This window comes from Fusarium keratoplasticum, chromosome 4, assembly GCF_025433545.1.
Source record: "Fusarium keratoplasticum isolate Fu6.1 chromosome 4, whole genome shotgun sequence".
NCBI classification, from domain to species: Eukaryota; Fungi; Ascomycota; class Sordariomycetes; order Hypocreales; family Nectriaceae; genus Fusarium; species Fusarium keratoplasticum.
The window spans coordinates 4359193-4378483 of NC_070532.1; the positions used below are offsets into that span (position 1 = coordinate 4359193).

A 19291-nucleotide genomic window follows, 5' to 3' on the forward strand; every position below is an offset into this window, starting at 1 on the left:
TAACCTTGATCAAATCAATCCGGTGACGTGTTCCAACAGCGACCGTCAAGGGAATCCCTCCAACATCGCAAAACATCTGCCTCATCCGCTAACACAAAAACTCCCAATGTGTGTGTGCCTACAGAGCCTTGGCCTGCCCTCAGGCTGGCTCGAGGAAAAACATCCTCAATGCATATTTTTGCCACCTTCCTTTCCTCACTCCTTTTCTGCCCTTGCCAACTTCCACCGCCCCTTCATAACTGTTATGCCAGAAACAGTAAAACAAAACAATGCTGAATCATGCCAAATAATAAAACCGAGAAAACATGTCGTCATGCCGGGTGGGTATATAGCCCGAGGCCGTCAAACTCATCATCCCCAATTATTGACCTCGTGTCTTCTTCACTTTCCTTTTCATACACATCTGTCCAAGATCTTTCAAGAAGTCGTCGTTGCCATAAAGTAATGGCTCGGGTCCATCTGGAAAGGCTTCGAAAAGTCCACCTGAACCTCATCCCAGTCGGGTGCCTGTCTTGATGGCTCCATCAGCATCGAAGGGTCCAGGCCCGCCTCTTCAAGCACAGTGCTCATGTCCAGCTGCTCAGCGTTGCCGTCTAGACTGGTGTTGCCCATGTTCATGTTGAGAAGCATGTCAGGCTCCAGGCTCGCCCAGCCAAGTCCAATGTCGAGGCTTACGCCTTCCGAAATGTCGCTGTTTGGTTCACTGCCCTCCTTGGCCGAATCTGGTGTGTCGTTGGGTGTTGTTGATCGGTAGAGAGTTGGGTCGAAAGTGGCGCCAAAGCCCACTCCCATTCCCTTCTCGAGACCCAGATTCTGCATCAGAGTTTGAGGATCAATCGTCGAGCCGGCCCATGGGTCGTTGACAGTGCTCTCAACGGCCTTGTTGTCCGCCGGCTTGGGCGTTGCGCCAGTCTTGTTGCCCGCCTTGTTGTCTAGGGGCCTACTCATGCTGCTAGCCGATCGTTTCATCCCATCGCCAGACATGGGCGTCGCCGTCATGGTAGCTGGGGTCTGACCCTGCTTGGAGTTGGTCATGCTCATGGGCGGCGCCTCCAGCTTCTCCTTCTTCACAGTGCCGTCGGGTTCCAGACCCAGAGCCAAAGCCAGGTTGTCCCGCACGAATCCCATAGGATCCTCATGCGGCTTGGTGTGCTCTTCCTGAATGTGGTTCTGGAGAGCCTGCTCATTAGGGAAGCCAACAGTCGAGTGCTCGCATTCTGGCTCCTTGCAGAGAAGTACCGGCTTGGGGGGCGCCTGAGACTCGGACGCTCTTCGCATATCAGGCGACGATTTCTTGCTGATCTGCGGTGATGGAGTGGCGCCCTGCGGTGTCTGCCCGGTAGTCTTCTGCTTCTTGCGCGCAGGTGGTAGCTGGAGGTTCATGTCCTTGGGAGGCTTTCCGCCGTAGCTGGGGTTGCCGTGAGGTGACAAGGCGCCAAATGCAAAGGGTTGGGCCGTGGTCGAAGCGCCTGCTGCTTGGCTGGCCTTGTTGCCACCCTTAGGGGCGGTGGCCTGAGCCTGCGAGTTCCTGCGCAGATTCTCAGCATTCAAAGCAGCTGGTTGGCCTCCTTGAGGCTGCTGTGCCTGTTGCGGCTGCTGTGTCTGCTGTTGTTGTTGCTGAGGCGCTGGCTGTTGCTGCTGAGCAAGGCGGGCGTTCTGGGCCTGAGGAGTACCCTGCTGCTGTGCCTGTTGTGCCTGCTGCGCCTGCTGCTGCCGCTGCATCTCACCATACTTTTGAGATGCGTAGACACTAGCCGCGAGATCCTTGGCCATACTCTCGAGCATCGCCCGAGCCTGGTCGATCTCAGCACACCGAATGCTGAATGTGTCCTTGAGCACCTTCATCTGTTCACCGTCCGCAAACTGTTTCATGATCCGCCATCGCTGAATCAAGTTAGCACAATCCTTCATACAAGGGCTTTCAGAACTTACTGTTCGGAAGAACATCCTAGCACGCGCCTCATCGCGAGTAACGCTATACCACTTGCGCAGCCCACGGCCAATCTTATTCATGTCGAGCACAATCCTTTGTAGTCTGCTCGCCGTCTCAGCATGCTCCTGGGGCGACATGGGAATGTCGGTCAGGGGCTCCTGCAACGCCTGCCGCTGCTCCTCTTGTCCAATTGCCTTGAGGCGCTCCATCTCATCCTGGTTGCCCATCCTGTTCGCCATCTGCATTCTCATCAATTGCTCGTACTTGGCCCTTTGTTCTGGTGAAAGCGAAGCAAGGTTCGGGATTTGCTTGGGTCCCTGTTGTTGCTGCTGCTGCTGGGGCATTTGCTGCTGCTGGTTCGGCTGAGACGCAGGTCTGGTCGGTGCTGGCTTGGCAGGTTCAGGAACGTCAGCATTCTCATCATTGCTTGGTCGCTTCAAGTTCTTCGGGGCTGATGCCGGCGATGGGTTGGGAGGCTGGGCCCGGTTGTTGGCCGGTTGCTGTCGAGGACCTCGTGTCTGTTCGGGGGTCGCGCTCGGCTGCCTCTGACCGGTTGTCTGAGGAGTAGCATTCTGTCCCATGTCTGGCACCTGCATGTTCTGGGGCTGTGGAGTCTGGGTGGGCTGTGGCGGCTGCTGAATTTGCATCTGGGCTTGAGGAACACCCATCTGGTTCTGAACAGGTTGCTGGCCTTGACCCTGGGCCTGGTTGCGAGCCGCCTGGGCCTGTGCGTGGGCTTGAGCTTGGGCTTGCGCCTGGTTTCGCAACTGTTGCTGCTGCATCCAAGAATGCTTCTTCATCTGGATGACCATCGCACGCAGCTGTTCGTCAGGGATGTTGGCCAGGGTTGGTCTTTGGCTGCGGACTTGCGCAAGGTCCTGGGCAGTGGCCTGAAGCAACTGGGGTGGAACGTTCATGGCCACCTGCTGCCGCATCCCCTGTAGACCATTTGGTCCAACTCCACCAGGATTTTGCATGCCAGGGTTCGCATTGTTAGGCTGGCCGGGCTGCTGTTGCTGTTGTGCCTGTGGCTGGTTCGCTTGTTGCTGCTGCTGTAGCTGCAACTGCTGTTGAGGTTGAGGCTGCTGCTGTTGCGGCTGGGGTTGGTGTTGTTGCTGGGGCTGGGGCTGGGGCTGAGGCTGCTGCTGCGGTTGCTGTTGCTGCTGCTGTGGCATCATGTTATTGCGCCTCTGGAGGATGAGCTGGAACTGTCTCTGTTGCACAGTTGCCAACTGGTTGCGAACATTCTGGCCAACATTGTTCTGGTTAAGCCACATCTTAAGTTGCCCCCACTTCTTGACCTCAGGAGGAACTTGGTTCAGGTGTTGTAGAACTTGAGGCGGCAAATCCATCGTGTCCATCATGGCGATCGCCTGTGGGTTCTGGATACGCATTGGCATCTGTGGCTGGTTGCTGTTCATCGGGCCGCCAGGCTGTTGCATGCCGACAGGCATTTGCCCACCCATGTTGGGGTTCATCTGGCCCATCTGGCCTGGAGGTCGGTTCTGCATCTGCCCCGGGTTGCCCTGGCCACCGTTCATTGCCATGTTCTCCTGTCGCCGATTCTGCCATCGTTGCATCACCTCGTTGAGCTGATCCGGAGCCAAACCGCTGATGGTCGCACGCTGTTCTTGTGAAAGATTGGCGAGCATGTTCTGGAAGGCCTGGTTGTTTGGTCTCTGAGCTCCCTGGTTGAACCGTTGATCACCAAACTGGACGCCAGCCTGGTTGCCCATCGGGTTCATGCCGTTCGGCGGTCGCGAAACAGGAGTGTTGAGGGTATTCATGGCAGGGCTCTGAGAAGGCTGCATGTTTCCACCAACGCCAGCCTGGCCTTGCATCGACTTCATTTGAGCCTGGTTCTGGGACTGAGCGGCCTGGTTCATCTTCATCTGCTGGAGATTCACATTCTGCTGTGGCTGTTGCTGCTGTTGCTGAGGAGGACGGACACCTTGGTTTGGACCTTGCTGGTTAGGCATGTTCTGGCCCATGGGTTGTGGTGTGGGATTGCGGTTTGGTCCGTTGCTCGCGGGGACAACCATCTGACCAGCTTGCTGTGCCATAAGGCCATTCATCTGCTGGTCCTTGATGCTGTCCATGTTGGGAGTGAACGAGGTAAAGTCGTTTCCTCCTTGCGCGCCATTCACCCCTTGCTGCTGCCCCTGCTGCTGACCTTGTTGCTGACCCTGCTGGGGGAGCTGTTGCTGAGGTTGAGACTGGGGCTGCTGGCCTTGTTGATGAAGGGACTTCTGGCTTGCCTGCTGCTGCATCATGACCGCCTGGGGATTGTTAGGGTTCTGGCCCATGCCTTGCTGCGGTTGACCTCTCTGCTGCTGTTGCTGCTGCAGTCGGCCCATGTTGTTCTTGAGAATCTGGAAGGCATGGTTTTGATAGAACCAAATTAGTGGATCCTTCCCTTGGGCTTGAAACTCGGCAAGTTGTGCGGGAGTGAGTCCTTTTGAGAGTTGCATCCGGGTAGCGTTCTTCTGTTCTTCAGTGGCATTGCTCATAATCTTTGTCGCAAGCTCGGCAACCTTGGCCTTGTCTTGTGCTGATAATCGCGCCATTTCTTGGGGAAAAGGTTGCGGTCGGTTCTGTCCTCCCGGCATTCCCATCATTTGTTGGTTCGGGCCCATCCCGCGACCTGCCTGGTTCGGCATGCCCATTCCTCCCATGCTCATGCCCATCGGCATTTGTTGTTGTTGCTGGGGCATCTGACCGGGTTGGAGCTGGTGTTGCATTGGCTGGAAACCTTGCTGAGGACCTTGTCCCATTCCGCGTCCCATCTGCATTTGCATCATGGCCTGAGCCTGAGCCTGGGCTTGGGCTTGAGCCTGCGCGTTGGCGTTGAGTTTGTTCGTAATGTTAGTTCCGTTGGCCTCTCTTTGTTTGTAGAACTCGACCATCTTGTTGGTCATCTCCCGCTCGTAAGCTTCCTAAAATATCGGTCAATACATTATCCGAGGAAAGATGTTGCCGTCGGCAGGGCGACGAGTTTACCTTTGTCGGGGATTCATGAAACACGCTGCGCTCAAAGTTGCAGCCAAATTCTGCAGCCTTCAAGTGATCGTACCCGTTCATGGCGAGAGCAATGTTGGTGATGCTGGTATTTGTTAGCGGACTCGCGTCTCAAACACGGTATCCAGGCAGACATACAGGTTCATGGTTTTACCAAGACGGTCAAGGACGGTGACATTGGACTGCCAGCATAGACTGGTAAAGGGTTGTGTGTGTTGGACCAGGTTCTGGTACACGATCTGCTGGAGCTGAGGGTGAGACCCTTTCCTCATCTGCTGCTGCATCATCTGGCCGGCCCCAGCCATGTGCTGCATGTTGGCCGCCATGGCCGCAGTGGAAGCGATTCGGCGAGATCCAATCTAGGTTTTGTGGTATATGCAGCTCGCGTACGATAGTTCGAGATGAAAAGGCAATTCAGCGGTCGCGGCGGTGGATCGTTGACAGTCAGAAGCAAGATCGCGGCGATGTATGAGTAATGTCGAACAAGGCAGATAGGTGCTGTCGGCCAAGTTTTGAAGTGTGGTCTGGTGACGAGGCGGATGGCCGTCAAAAGGGCTGCGGGTTGCCTAGTGGGCTGCAAGGCGGTCCATAAAGAGGCAACCAGTTGTTCGACAAGGTGGCGGCCACTTTCAACTCCCAGATGTGAAGGCGTGTCGCGTGTTCGGGGTCGGAGCAGGACTTGGCCAAGAAGCGGGTTCGATCAAGAGCACCAGATTCGCGATGGGTCGAAGCTTCGCGGCTCGGTACGATCGCGAGGACGATACAGAGTACACAACGGTATGTAGCGAGTTTATGCGAGACGGCAAGTCGTTAAAACTGTCAAGACCTTGCGTGAGCGGTGTTGAAATGTCCAGAGGAGCGAGCGGCGACAGTGCATGTGGGAAGGATTGCGAGGGCGATTCAGCGTCGTGTCGTGTCGAGGCGTGAAAGGTGCGGTGCGTCTTCGTTGGTAAAGATAAAATGGGTCGGGCCGGCTCGCCGCAAGGGTCGTCGTCGGTTTGCTCGTGTCTGACAGGAAAAAGAAGTCTAAAAAGAAGAAAAAAGGTCGACGAAATGGTCGTTCGTCAAACCGTCTGGGGGAAGAGGGGAGTCGCTGGTCGACCCAGAGCGGTGTTGTTTTGGTGGAAAAGGTCGCAAGCGCCTTGGGTTGGGGGTTGAAGGTGGTAATGTGTGGTGTGGAATTTTGGCGGCGCCAGGGCCCCCCCCTGGTCGAGGCAAGCCAACCTGCCCGGGCTAGGAGCTACCTGAGGTACCTGTACCTGTACTCGGTAGCCGTACCTCTCTAGCCTGTAGGCGGAAATTCTTGGGGCCCAGGGTCAGGGCGACTGCCGAGTTGGAGCAGGATGGGTGGAGTGTCTGTCGCAAGCAAAGGTCCCTCCCTCCTGGGGCAAGAAATGAAGTATCCGTAGGTAATGATCACAAACAAAAAGGTGGACGAGATAATGATGGATCGGATCCAACGAGAAGCGAGAGGAGTTCGCGTGTATGCCGATAATTGAGATTGACGCGGGGAGAGCGAGCGATAGAGGGAAAAGAGTTGAGGGGGAGAAAAGTGAATGTCAGCGGACGTGGATGTGGGAGGAGGAAAGCAAGATGAGATCAACTGGGCCACAAGCTGCTGCGGCAGACGTGTAAATCCAGGCACGAGACGCCCCGTTTGGCCCAGTGTCTGCCAGCACAGGAAATGTGGCAGTATCGGTGCAACTGCTGCTATCTAATCTATCAAACTTTGCACTCGTTCAAGTTGCTGCTTGATTCCTTGGATTCGAATTCGAGTCTCTTGACACGAGCTGGGAGACATGGACTCGTTGGTATGGATGAATGAATGGAGGTCAAGCAAAGTAGAGTGGACTTCCAGTGTGGATAAGGCACCTGGGCAGAGTCGCGCTAGACCAGAAGAGACGACGGGGCGTGTCGGCAGGGCGCCTGGGCCTGAGCCTAGAGGCCGCCTAGCCCTGAAATGGTACCCGCGCAGTACATGGATCTCATTCACTTGTGCTTCTCCTCGTCGTCCTCCTCCGCCACACACTGCCTGCGCAACACGCTGCGAGTGTTGAAAATACATCTACGATTGATTGCCTCACTCTCCTGCTGCCTACCTACCTACCTACATACGTAACCGTACAGCAATGCCCGGCTGGGCAGTCGTTTGTGTTACCGTCAGGACATTAGATCCATTGCTCGCCCACGCATCGCCCGGACTCTATTACAGTGCAAGTGCAGTAAGGGTCCCTCCCTGCTTCCTTGCTTCTCCAGCCCAGTGTGGCCGGTTTGTGTGGCGACCCCTCCTCCTCTCGATCAAGGTTGAGGCGGTGGCCGCATGGGCTGGCGTCCATCCGTCGTTGGACGGCCGCTAGAAGTACTGCATCCATGTGTGCTCGAGTCTCATACCGCCTGCGTTCCTCTTTTTGCTGCTGCTCTTGCTGGCGGCCCGTCTGCTCTGGCACTGCACGGTACTGTACCCTACCCCATTCATGTCCGTCATGTCTGTCTGGGGTTGGCGACAGCTGAAACGAAATACTCCCAACATCAAAGTGTCACGTTTGATTCGAACATACTAGATATGTACGGCGCACGGCCTGGCGGAGAGGAACAGAGTTGACCAAGCTCCTCCAAAGGGGGGGAAAGCTGCTGGCGCTGGCTGACGGGCTTGGGCAGGTTCATTTCGCCCTCGAGTTGTTTGATGAGGGCAGATCGAGTGCCTGTATTATTGGGTGCGCCCTGATATCTGGCGCCCTCGAGCTCGAGGGGCAGCCCAGAACGAAATCGACAGGATCGTCTAGAGAAGGACAGTTCAAGCTAGAGGATGACTTGACCACCCAGGCGAATCAGTCGTCAGACAGTTTCGTTGCTGGAGTCAGCTTGTCTATCCAAACTCGCAAACGTGACACGCTTCCAAACGCACAAAGAAGCATGAACAAGGCGCCACCGTCATTGGCTCGAGTCCAACCCAGGTCGGAGAGAAAAAGGTGTGAGAGCCACCAAAAGAACAGAGCAAAGCAAAAAAAAGAGCTGCTTCTGCTGGACGGGGGAGGGAGAAGGGGATCCACGGGGTCCCTGTCGTTTTGAAAGCCCCCCCCCTCCCCTCCCACCCCCTAATCCCTGCCTCCAGAAGCCATGGACTGACGACCCTAGGCCCAGGCACGGTACCGGGTACTTGGAGGGTACGAGGTGAGAGTACCGTAATGGATCCATGATCCGCAGGCGCAGTGCTTCTATTTACGCTTCCACGATGGAAGCTGGAGCAGTCTGGTTGGGCGTCTTATGAGGCAGGACGTCTTAGAACCAGCCGCGGTGGCTTGCTGTTTGAAGCGCTCCTGGCTTCAAGACATACTTACATGCGCTCGACTCGAACGCTGCGAAGCGTGCACATTGGACCAGGCTCCTGAACGTCTGCTGGTGTGAAGCGTCTGGGTGCATGTAAGGTGGTGGATCTTGATGTACATGTCCTGAAATGTGGTGGTGGTGGTGGGTGGTGGGCTGTCAGTGATGGTGGCTCGTGGACCATCACCTCAGCCCAGCAGGGAATGACTCTCCGGGTGAGTGTGTGTGCCGTTGGGCCAGAGAAAGGTCGTCGATCAAAAAAGAGAGACGTACATCGATTCGCCCCGTTGGGTTGTTCGGAGGTCAGTTTGTAGGGTAGCTCTGCCTCTCCTCTGTATGTACGTCCAATGCTGCGCAGGGCAGGGCAGGGCAGGGCGGGCATGGAGAGTTGTCACCTCCTCAGGTGTTTGCTCGACCGCAGCAGGGGTCCTCGACCGGGATCTCCCACTCTCACGCACGCACACACGCATCAGCAACGTCGACAACACGACGACACACGGTCAAGACATGTTCCAAGCCGAAACAAGATCTCCCATAAAGACTCGGCGGTTTGGCTACCGCCCCTTGGGCAGTTCCAGCCTTGAGATAAGAGAAAGAAGTCACAATGGAACAATGAAAAGATGACGGCGGCACGGGGAGGGGGGCGAAGAGTTTCCGGTGAATGAATGACACTCTGGTTCCTTGAAAGAGAATGGATGCGGAGCTGCCACGAGGCACAAGATGTCATCGTCACACACACTCTTCTCACTCACACGGGGCGCCGACTTGAACTCTACTGCTCCCTCTAATCATTGACAAGATCGGGACTGGGTTGAGTTTCGTCGTTGTGTAATTCTCACCCCAGAAAGCAGACACCACCAGTTCATGTCTGGTAAAAGAGCAGTAGAAGACAGCCGAAGTAGAAAAAAAAAATACGTTGGGCAGAGGAAATTGGGGCAACTGGCTCTTCCCGCCCTTCCCTTGGGGAGCGCGCAGACGGGCTGTCCCATCCATGTCCACCCTATCCATCCATGCCGACATAGTGTAATCCTTGCACACGCCATCTGGGATAATGACCCAGTCCGCTCACACCTCCAGGCGCGCTCAAAGAGACACGACAACGGATAACTGGCTGGACAAGTATGGGCGCAAGTGTTTAGAGGCGGTAGAAGGGATGTTTGTTACAGGCTCAAGCGCTTATAAAAGAGCAATTCTTGTCCAAGAGTTGCGCTTCCTACGCGCGACAAGAAATCTACCTACACATTTCAACACAACATTCATCGCGACACTTCACCACCGGAAGGCGGGTCCTCTCTCGTCCACACACCCATGCGACCCCCCGGTCTGGCTCGCTCAATGCCGTCACCACCGCTCTCTCTGGCTCGAGGGAATTGACTTGCCCCTAGCCGGGCCTAGTGCCAATGCTGCCGCCGCATTAGCCCCAGGTCGATTGGCCAGATGCACAGGAGAATGGCCTATCGAAGGGGTCCCTTCTCTGTTTCTCTTGATGGATGCCGTTCCCGTTCCCCTATGGCATGACACGATAGTGCCCGTCAAAAACACCTCAGGTCGTCGCAGGTATTGTCGCAGATTTAGGCGTGATTCTGGCACTGGAACAGGTATTTGCTCTCAAGAGTAGTAGACCCAGAAGCGCACGAACCCAGTTCCTCGGCATGTCTCTCCCTGGGTCGACATAATGTCTCTGCTCATGGCATGAACGAGCCGATATTGGACTGAGAGTGCCCAAGCTCACGCGCCAGCGGGACCCGACCACTTTTGGATCTCGAGCTGGATCTTGGGTGAATCGAAACAAAAGCAGCAGTATGGATCGATCTGGCCATGGACCAGCTCATCCGTTCGTTCGATTGTGGATCAAATTCATCCCGGATCCTCCGCAACCTCTATCATTATCAGGCTGTTCCTCAGCAGGTGATGTTTTGCCTCAGATTGTGACAATCACAAGTCATTGATTATCATCCAGTCTTTTGTCCTAGCGCCGAGTCGTTAATCAGCCCGCCCTAGCATAGGGTCACTAACGTCGACAGACGGTTGCAGCTTAGCTCTGGCTTGGGCGGCGGGATTCAAGTCTCGATCCTCCCGCCGGCGGGTGACCCAAGAAGGGTGAAAAAAGGCAACGGCTTGGTTGTTGGTGGCTGATCTCGATAAAAAGAATGTGACTCGGCCCAGAACTTGTTGCTTGCTACTGGGAACACCCAAGCAAAAAGATGTCGTCTACCCCAGAAAAAATAACTGTTGGTAACCTTGCCAACCAATTACTCTTTTTGCTCCAGAATGATTAAATGTTGGGATATGTTTTTCTCTTGTTTCTTTTTTTCCTTGTTCTGCGAGTGATCATCTTCCCACCCTGTTGTGTGGGTATTAGCGCCAAACCGGGTGTCTCCCCCCAACTTTACACATTTGAGACAAGCATCTCACGTATACGCGGTCCATGTTTCTTGTCAGACAAACAGGCCTCCCGTCTCTTGAGCTGAAGGAGGGTTGATGTAGAACGGATACTTGCAGATTTCTGCAAGGCACAGCACATTCTGCTTGATATTCTCGAAGCAAGAGGAAGGAAAAAAAAAGGAGGCTTGCGTCGAAGATGGTGCCATGACTTGCTGCAATGGTAAAATTAGCAATCTTGACGGACTTCGTTTTGACCGCCGTCTATTACGCGTTCAAGGGATTGACAGTTTATTAGGCAGTTAATGTGTATGAATGCGCGTCCCTCTTTCTTCATTTATTGCTTGAAATGTGTTTGTTCGCGCCGTGTTAGTGCATCGACTTGAAGCATCAACAGTTTCTCGAAATGCACGATTCATGCCCATCATCACATCTATCACAACGCCAAACATGACGCCCCCTGCCAGGAACGAAACCTCTCGACCTGTCACAGTACGTATCAGACAAAATGCATGAATCAAGCAGTACAACATCTCATCAGCCTTCAGTATCACAAAAATGCAGCCTCACAAAGTCCCCAAGCCTCACTTTCTGGGTTCCCTCTCTTCTCCAGACCATGACGATCCCGCTTAGCTCCCGCCCAAACAAAAAAAAAGGGCGGGGCGCGCAAACTTGTCGATCAAAAAGTGCGCTCCCGTCCCCTGGATCCTTTTCTCTCTCCATGTACAAAAAGTATCTGTACAAGGTAAAGAAGTGTGGCTGGTGAGATCTGACAGCCCGTTTTTTTCTTCCCCCAATTTTTGTACATACGATATGTACCTTTTGCCTGCCTGGTCGAGGAGCACGAGTACAAAGGGCTTGTTGTTGTCATTGTTACAATAATCGTGGCCATGATCATGAAGCATTTTACGTCCCCTTCAAGGACTTCTTGCCTGATTCAATCCCATCCGGCGCCTCTAGAGTCGCTAATCGTGCCGCTTCAGAGGCAATGTCTCACTATCTCTGCCCAGAACAGGAAAATCGATCCCTCCTGTTCCCCTTCTCTCCTCTCCCCTGCAGCAACAGTAGCAGCAAAAGAGTCGCTCGCGTTCTCTCTCTCTCTTTCTCAGCCCGTCCCGTCCCGTGCGCTTTGACATTGACTCAGGCTTTGCCGTGGGACAGCACAGTACAGCGCACGCATAACCTCCCGTAAAACCCGTCCATGTCTCTTCAATCCTTTTCATTCAAACCGGACCCTTTCTTCCTCCACGATTGACTTTAATGGACTAGGTAGATCAACGACGCGTCGCCTCATTTCTCCCCGGTCAAACTAACTTGGCCACCGTCCCTCGAAGCCTTGTCCAGGGCGCCCGTCCCGGCCAGCTGGATCGCCTAGTGTCTGGAGCGATATGGGGCCTGGCTTTTTTCCTCGTGGAGAACCATCTCGTTTGGCGTCAGGGAGGCTGCTAAACTAAACCAAACCAACGCCGTTAAGCCAACCTATCCCTTTTTTTCTTCCGTCTCTCCCTTGACTACCTAGATAGATCATCGACTGTGCCTCGGCTAGTTGCTCACCTTGAAGCTCTCATCTTCAACCTTGTGAGAGAGACCCTTGGACTTTACTCTCTCATGCCAAGTCAAATCACGTCAGCCAACCAGGGCAAACGTGGCTGTCACCCACGTTCCGCCTGTCTCCAGGTCAATCTTGATCTTCCATGAAACAACTTTAAACGCCTTCACACGCCGGCGTCTCCATTTCTCCCTCAACTTTCTTGCCCAGACCCGTCAACAAGACAACATTTAGCAAATTGAAACTGCTGTATTCAACACTGCGCATGAGGTGATGGATGGGGGGCACGCGTCTTCGTCTCCCCCGTGATTGCACCCGCAACCATGGTCCCGACCAGCCGGGAGCCATGGAATGGTGAATGGAATTCCAAACCTCGCCACCCGACAGGGGCAGTCGGCCAGGGCCACGGGGCTTTCCATCGTTGCCCGTCGCATCTCGTAGAACAGCTCTTCAAGCCTATCGATTTACTGCTGGGCGCCTTGGTTCGATCGAGGGCCTCACCCTTTGGGCCGCAACAGGTCGCCGTCATCTTGCATGAAAGGGAAGATCAAGAGACGCTCCCTCTCTCTCTTGCTCGCAGCGCAGCAAATGCTCACCGTGAATTGCCCAACGGCCATCGTCGCCCGTGGCCAGTGCCAGACCAGGGTCCTCCCTCCTTCGGGCCTAGAGCCAAGGCCTCGGCGACAGGGACCAGGCTCGTACCGTCGGGCCACTCGCCTAGACTTGAAGCCATCTCAATCTCACTGATACTTGACAATAGTGGCCAAGGAAAGCTCACGACGTGTCACAGAGGAGACGCAGGATTTTCGCCATCAAGCTGGCGCCCTCCTTAGGTTAGGCAGGTAGTTACCCATTCGTTCGTGATTCTCTTCTCTGCATGCCTTCGGTCACGGTTTTGATGCTCTTGACTGCCCTGAGCCCGAGCATGCAGAGGCCCATTCTCCGCCATTGGACGCCTCTTCGGTTGATCCGGGCCATAGCTTACATCCCCAGACCGTGCCCGACCTTGGCGAGATCAGAGGTCATGATTTCGAGACCGAGCGCTGACTTGTGCTTCTAGCGTAGAGTAGTTTTAGAAATAACATCTTGCTCGACTTCTCTCAGCTCAAATCAGCTTCCAATTCACTCTCGGGAGCACGCACGGCTCTTGTGATATGCTGCGGGTTGACTTCACAGGAACGACATCCATCGTGTCTCCATGGGAACCTCGCACATTTCAAGAAAGCCGACAAGCCGTGCACCTGGAAGCACGGCGCCATGCATCCACGCTGTTCAACCTTGACCGTAGCATCCAGACAACCGTGGCCTTTCTACATTGACAGATGAGCTAGAGTCTCACCGTCACAAAGACAGCTTTCTCGCTCGACTCGGCCTGATCGGGATGCGCCACACACTCTAGGCCGAACCTTGAGCAGATCATGTCAATGTACCAAATCAAAGTGAAGCCATCATGGAATAAGTGCCAATCACCTCCCCCCGCTGGCACCTCGCGTTGCTCAAGGGGCTGGCGATGCTGAAACAGCTAGTTAGCCATCTTGCCATGTCAGGCTGGTGTCCAGGAGGACGTTGAAGGCTTACAGTGCCATCGCCTTGACCGTTCTGAACGGTCCAAGATGTTTAGTCCCTGGACCGGAGTTGTGGCGTGCAGCCATGGTCTGCAGGATTTGATGCAATACCGTAAATCATTTTGCCGGGGGATCTTGTGGCGGCGGTGAGGTGAGGACAACACGAGCGCCCTCGTGGTAGTCTGTCATGCTTTGAAGGTCCAATCTTGTTTCATTTCTGGCGGGCATCTCTCTCGCTCGAGCTTCATGTCTAGGATCATACTGAGCTCTGGGCAATAGTCAAGGATATTTTGCCGACTCTCGGTGTCTCTCCACAGGGGGCTGTCGAGATGATCGCCATCCAAGGGAACGTGATAACCCATCGGTTTCACTAATTGTTCATGGTCACTAACTAGGCCTGGCTTCGACGGACCCGGCACAATCGCTTTGCCTGGGAGTACTCTGAGACGTTTCATGAACCATTCGTCCTCTGGCTCAGAGTTGTCTAGTCGCTTTTGGAAACTCAAGATACGTTGGATGGCCGAGATCCTTCGAAGTGATAGTCCTCCGCTCCCGCCGAGATGAGCGGCATCAATTCTGAACGATTTCTGTTAGATATGAAGAGAGATTCCCATCTGATACCAGATGGACTCACGATCCTAAGCTAGTCCAATCTGAGTCTAGAAATTCGTCTAGACCTTTGGGAGAGTTGGCACACAGGACGCTGTCTGACTCGTATCTCAACATCCACTCTACCCCGGGGAGGCTTTCGTAGAATTTTGGGTCAGTCAATAGGCTAGAGGCATAGTCTTCATCTTGAGCGATTGATAAACTGGGGATGATCTGAAACGAGATCTTTCCTCTCCTCTGTTGGTACTGCATTGCATGCGCCTGTGCGACTAGGGCAACACTGTGTTGAGAACCGATCATCAAGAAGCGCCAATCTCGCGGGACGACCGACATCATGTGTAGAACCAGGGGGACAAGATGTGGACTCGGTCTCGGCTCGATCAGCAGGGCCAGCTTAGACATGTTGTACTGTGCTGGAGAGTTGCTATTGGATTCCCGGTGGACCATGGCCTCTGCTTGACGGTCTGGCGGTGAGGTTGGCTCACCGAGACTTGGCGAAAAACGCGGTATGAGATGGGTAAGCCACCATCTGCAATCACTCGTCAGCATTTCAATGCACCTTTGAACCGGTGAGGCCTTACGTGAGGACCAAGGAGAAACAAAGAATCAGGCGAAGCTTTGTGCAAGAGACTGTGCCAATCATGTTGAAAGAAGCGAAACGCAGCATCAAGAGACTGAGTAAAGAGAAAGGGCCAATCTCCCTCAAGACAGTTGAATGAAAGAAACAAGACGAAGAGAAGAAAATGCTTGGAGTCGTTGAAATCTTGGACGCTGGCCTAGGTTGGTTGTGAATTGAAACGGGAAGGAGCCACCTTGGGTTGCTATACACGGCAGTCATGGCATCAACCACATCTAGAAGTTGTTAAGATGAATCCTTGAGAAATGCATTATCGAAAAAACGAAACGAGTAAGGGTTTTGTTTCTATTCACTTCAATAGAGACGGCCTGAGCATTGGACAAGTTGGTCTTCCCAAGATGCCTTCCAACTTCCCCTGTCGCGTGAAGCTGGCGGCTGCTCTGATCACCTTGATGTAAGTCTGCCATGAATTGGAATGAGAGTGAATTCCTTGGTCGATCTCTACGATCCGTACGACTTAGCAAGAATCTAATCTGCCGTGGTCAGGATCCTCACTGCCGTGATATATCCCTTGGATATCACCACCTCCAGAATGCCTCTCTCCGGCTCAAACACCCAATTCGACTCCTCCAAACTCGCCCTGCTGGTCGAAACACGTCCACTCCCAATACTGGCTCCCCTGTTACTGCAATTCATCTCCGTCGTTCCACCAGATTGGCCCTTTCTATTCATGGGCTCTCATGCCTCCATCGCAACCATCAACACCTCCTTCGCCATCCGCCAGCGCGTTATGGAAGGCAAACTCACTCTAGCTCCAGTCCCTGCCAACATGAGCGTCCAAGGCCAGGAGATGGTCAGTCGCTTCTTCACGAACTTGTGGCTATACGAAAAGGTACTCCATCCTGCCGAGTGGTTGCTGGTGTTTCAGACAGACTCGATCATCTGCGCAAACAGCAAGCATGACCTCGATGACTATCTCGAATACGACTGGGTCGGTGCGCCTTGGAATCCAAACTCTGCCTAGGGAGGCAACGGGGGTCTTTCACTACGCCGGGTCAGCCGTATCGTAGACGTCCTCCGAAACCATCAGCGTCCACACGATGCTGAACCAGAGGATGTCTGGCTCACAGAACGCCTGGCTCACCATCCCGAGGCAAAGTTAGCCAACGGAACCGTGTCTCTGACCTTTTCAGGCGAGTTACACAGCGGTCTCCCCGAGAAAGTTGACAAGACGAGAATCAATAGGACTCTTGAGCACCCCAAGAACGTCAGGGGCATTGATGATTGGCGAGAGGGCTTCTACGAACCCATGGGCTACCACACTGGTGGCGGAGGAGTATGGCTCCACGCGCCCATCTGGGGAACTCCTGCGCTGAGGCGGCATATCTGGTCATACTGTCCCGAAGTCAAGATGACGCTGGATATGGACGTGGCGAGATATATGCCAGGGAATTGCCGCAGCCGTTGGAAGAGGTAGCCCCATAAGACATTGTGCCATATGGGCTGAAGGATGTTGACCTCGAAGATGGGCTTTGTACTCTTGAACTGAAGATCCGATAGAGAATTGTACCTGTCAGATGGTTGACGGCGTGCAACAACAAAAGTAAACTGACCGACACCCGCAACATCGTTAATGTTTATACACATACACATCAGTCTTTGTTAGTATTTACTATCACTGACTAATAACTATTACGATCTGAGCAAAGCAAATACGCCCCTAGACAACTCCTAAGCACTGTCATGGTCCCGTTTCTCAAATACATACATGTTGCCTCCATCTTCCACATTCCAGAGCTGTAGTATAGTACAGATTTAGCCACCGACAGCACGGCCGACTGCGCCAGCGAGCTCGCCAAACAGGATGCCCTTGAACACATTCTCGCCCATGCCCTGCGTCCATGCACCAGCCTCCTTAAGACGGGCCTTCCACGCCTCCTTTTGCTTCTCGCCCAGCTCCTCCCACTTCTTGCCGGGTCCGTGGACGGACGGCTCGTGGACATCCAGCTGAAGTTTTGGCACAGAATTATCATCCCCTTCAGCAGTTGCGGGAGGCGCTTCGCCCTCGTACACCACTAGGGTCTCACCAGCCTCGGTCTTTAGGGCATCTCGGCCGGCAAGCTTGGCCAAGAAGTCGTCGGCTAGGAAGGCAGCCGGTGGATGCTCAGGATCCCGGAGAGTACCATGCCATGAGGGGAGGAACTTCTCCGCGTGAAGGATGGGGCGGTTGATGCCATATACTTCCAGGATAGACTGGCCGATGACGGCAAGGATGAGCACGATGATGGCCAGGGCAATGGCAACTGGGCGGAAAGATGGGCCACGCGACTTCATGGCAGTAACATAACGGGTTTGGCGAGGAGGTCCCTTCTTGTTCCGCGGGGCCTTGTCAACGTGTTTCCGCAAGGGAATACTGTGGACAGCGACCGTCTTTTGGAGGGAGATGCTGGCGAGCTTGATGAACTGCTGGCGGATATGGGTCTTGGGAGGGACAAAGGCCGAGAAAGCAAGACCGGTGATGTTGTCGGTACCATGGACATCCTTGAGCGTATACAGGGGCCAGAGCTTGGACAGGAGTTCTATGGAAGCACCCGTCGTGACGTCAACCGTGTAGAGCGAGAGTGACGAGTCATGGCCTGCGACTGCGATAATGAATTGCGCTTCGCCGACTGGGGCTCCGGGCGAGGCAGGAGGAGATAGGTTAGCAACGGCCAAAGCAGTCGCAGAGATCTTTCTTGGTATTCGGGCGTTGACAGCCAACCGGGCGCCCTTGTGGCCTGCGTAGGGCAGTCTGTATCCCTGAACTACAACACCACTTCGCTTGGGGAGGTTGGCAGCAGCCACGAGGAAATTGGGGCTCAAATAACGAATTGACCGGAACACGGGTCGCTCGCCATGGTCGTCGGGCATCGTATAGACCAATTCCGGATCGCTGCTCTCCTTCGCGCCGATTTTGACAAGATACAGCTCGTACTTGTAACAGTATGCGACCTGGAACTCGTTGTCTCCGGTCTGCACAATATCCAGATCTTCGGCCTCCTTTGGCAGCTCCAAGACACCGCGCAGCTTGGTAGCAGCGCCAGACGCTTCAAAAACAGCCAATTGATGTTCCTTGCCCATCGCAGTAGCGGCAGCGCCCACCGGCCCCGCGACTCGCAGCAGGCGTTGATACATATCGGCATCAGGATTCTCAAACAGCGCGGCGCGCGACAGCTCAGAGATGTTGGAGTCGGGAATCTTAGTCCCGGCCGCGGCGCGAGCCTTGGACTGCTCGATGGCAAGGGTTCGGAGGTGCTCGTTCTTGCCCTTTGCGATGCTGTCGTGGCTCGAGTTCACGCCGGCGTAGAGGTATGTCGTCTTGCCCTTGTGCGGGCCGACGGCTAGGGACATGACGCTGTCTTCATCGCGGGAAAGGTCGATTTCTCCGGCTATGCGGAGCTCTTGCTGTGACAGGGTCTCGAGAACAGTCTGCGACCCAGGTTAGCTACAGTTCGCGATGTCATTGAGAGTAGCCAGCTCACAATCTTGTTTCCAACTCCAGATCGACCAGCTCCACCTCCACCTCCAACTACCAAGCGAGTAGAGTCCTCAGGGTCAAAGTCAACGGCGTAGAGGGGATAGTCGAGCTCTATGCTCGCGCGCGGGAATGGCGGGGCCATGATGGCGATGAGGCAGGGCCTCTGCTAGAGGGCGGGACAATACGAGGTTGAGAAGGCGGCGAAATTGCGCAAGGAAGCAAGAAACGCAAATGCAATGCGACGAGAGGCGCTTTGTGTGCGAAAAGTGACCGCGGGGGTGTTTGGTGTTGAGTGACGCCAAGTTTGAAGCTGGAGGCCAGATGTTCTAGCTGGAAGCTCCTCTGGTTGGTCAGGCGCGATGATGACAGGGTTGGACAAACAGGGAAACCTGGAAGTGAAGGTCCCAGCCACATGTGGCGCCGTGACATTGTGGCTTGACTTCAACGCTCGACGTCACTTGGCTTGACAATTGTGTCGAAACTTGTCTTGAGAATGGTGAAAAGGCCTAGTTTGTATTACAAATACTCATGAATAGTGTTTCTTGTGAGATACTCACATTTGGACACCATGCGAGCCTTTGGACTGGGGATACTCGAGAACCAGGGCCTGGCTGATTGGCGTCTTGAACTACTGGTCTAGAACCAAAGTATTGAAATACAAGAGACTTGGGCCAACCGTTGACGTGCAGTAGGCCTGAATCTCGGAAATTTTGAATGGCTAAAAAGCAGTGAAACATGCCATGCCCTTGATTGGCCTCTTCGTGCTTAAATGTCCGTCTCCCAATGAGTCCAGCACTCAGGGCCATGGGCTGTGCTA

General features: G+C 54.4%; 3 protein-coding genes across 3 annotated transcripts; 1 reads left to right on the plus strand and 2 right to left on the minus strand.

Moving 5' to 3' along the window:
* Positions 1-417: 417 nt before the first annotated feature.
* Positions 418-5277, minus strand: NCS57_00637900 (uncharacterized protein; the record flags this gene model as incomplete). Its single annotated transcript, XM_053056268.1, has 4 exons — positions 418-1884; positions 1933-4869; positions 4934-5036; positions 5090-5277. 4 exons carry the CDS (start codon positions 5275-5277, stop codon positions 418-420), a joined length of 4695 nt encoding a protein of 1564 aa, XP_052915223.1.
* A 10272-nt stretch (positions 5278-15549) lies between these two features.
* Positions 15550-16434, plus strand: NCS57_00638000 (DUF5672 domain-containing protein; the record flags this gene model as incomplete). The annotated part of the gene is made up of 2 exons (XM_053056269.1): positions 15550-15952; positions 16070-16434. 2 exons carry the CDS (start codon positions 15550-15552, stop codon positions 16432-16434), a joined length of 768 nt encoding a protein of 255 aa, XP_052915224.1.
* A 338-nt stretch (positions 16435-16772) lies between these two features.
* On the minus strand, positions 16773-18616 carry NCS57_00638100 (uncharacterized protein; the record flags this gene model as incomplete). Its single annotated transcript, XM_053056270.1, has 2 exons — positions 16773-18425; positions 18479-18616. 2 exons carry the CDS (start codon positions 18614-18616, stop codon positions 16773-16775), a joined length of 1791 nt encoding a protein of 596 aa, XP_052915225.1.
* Between the last annotated feature and the right edge of the window lie 675 nt (positions 18617-19291).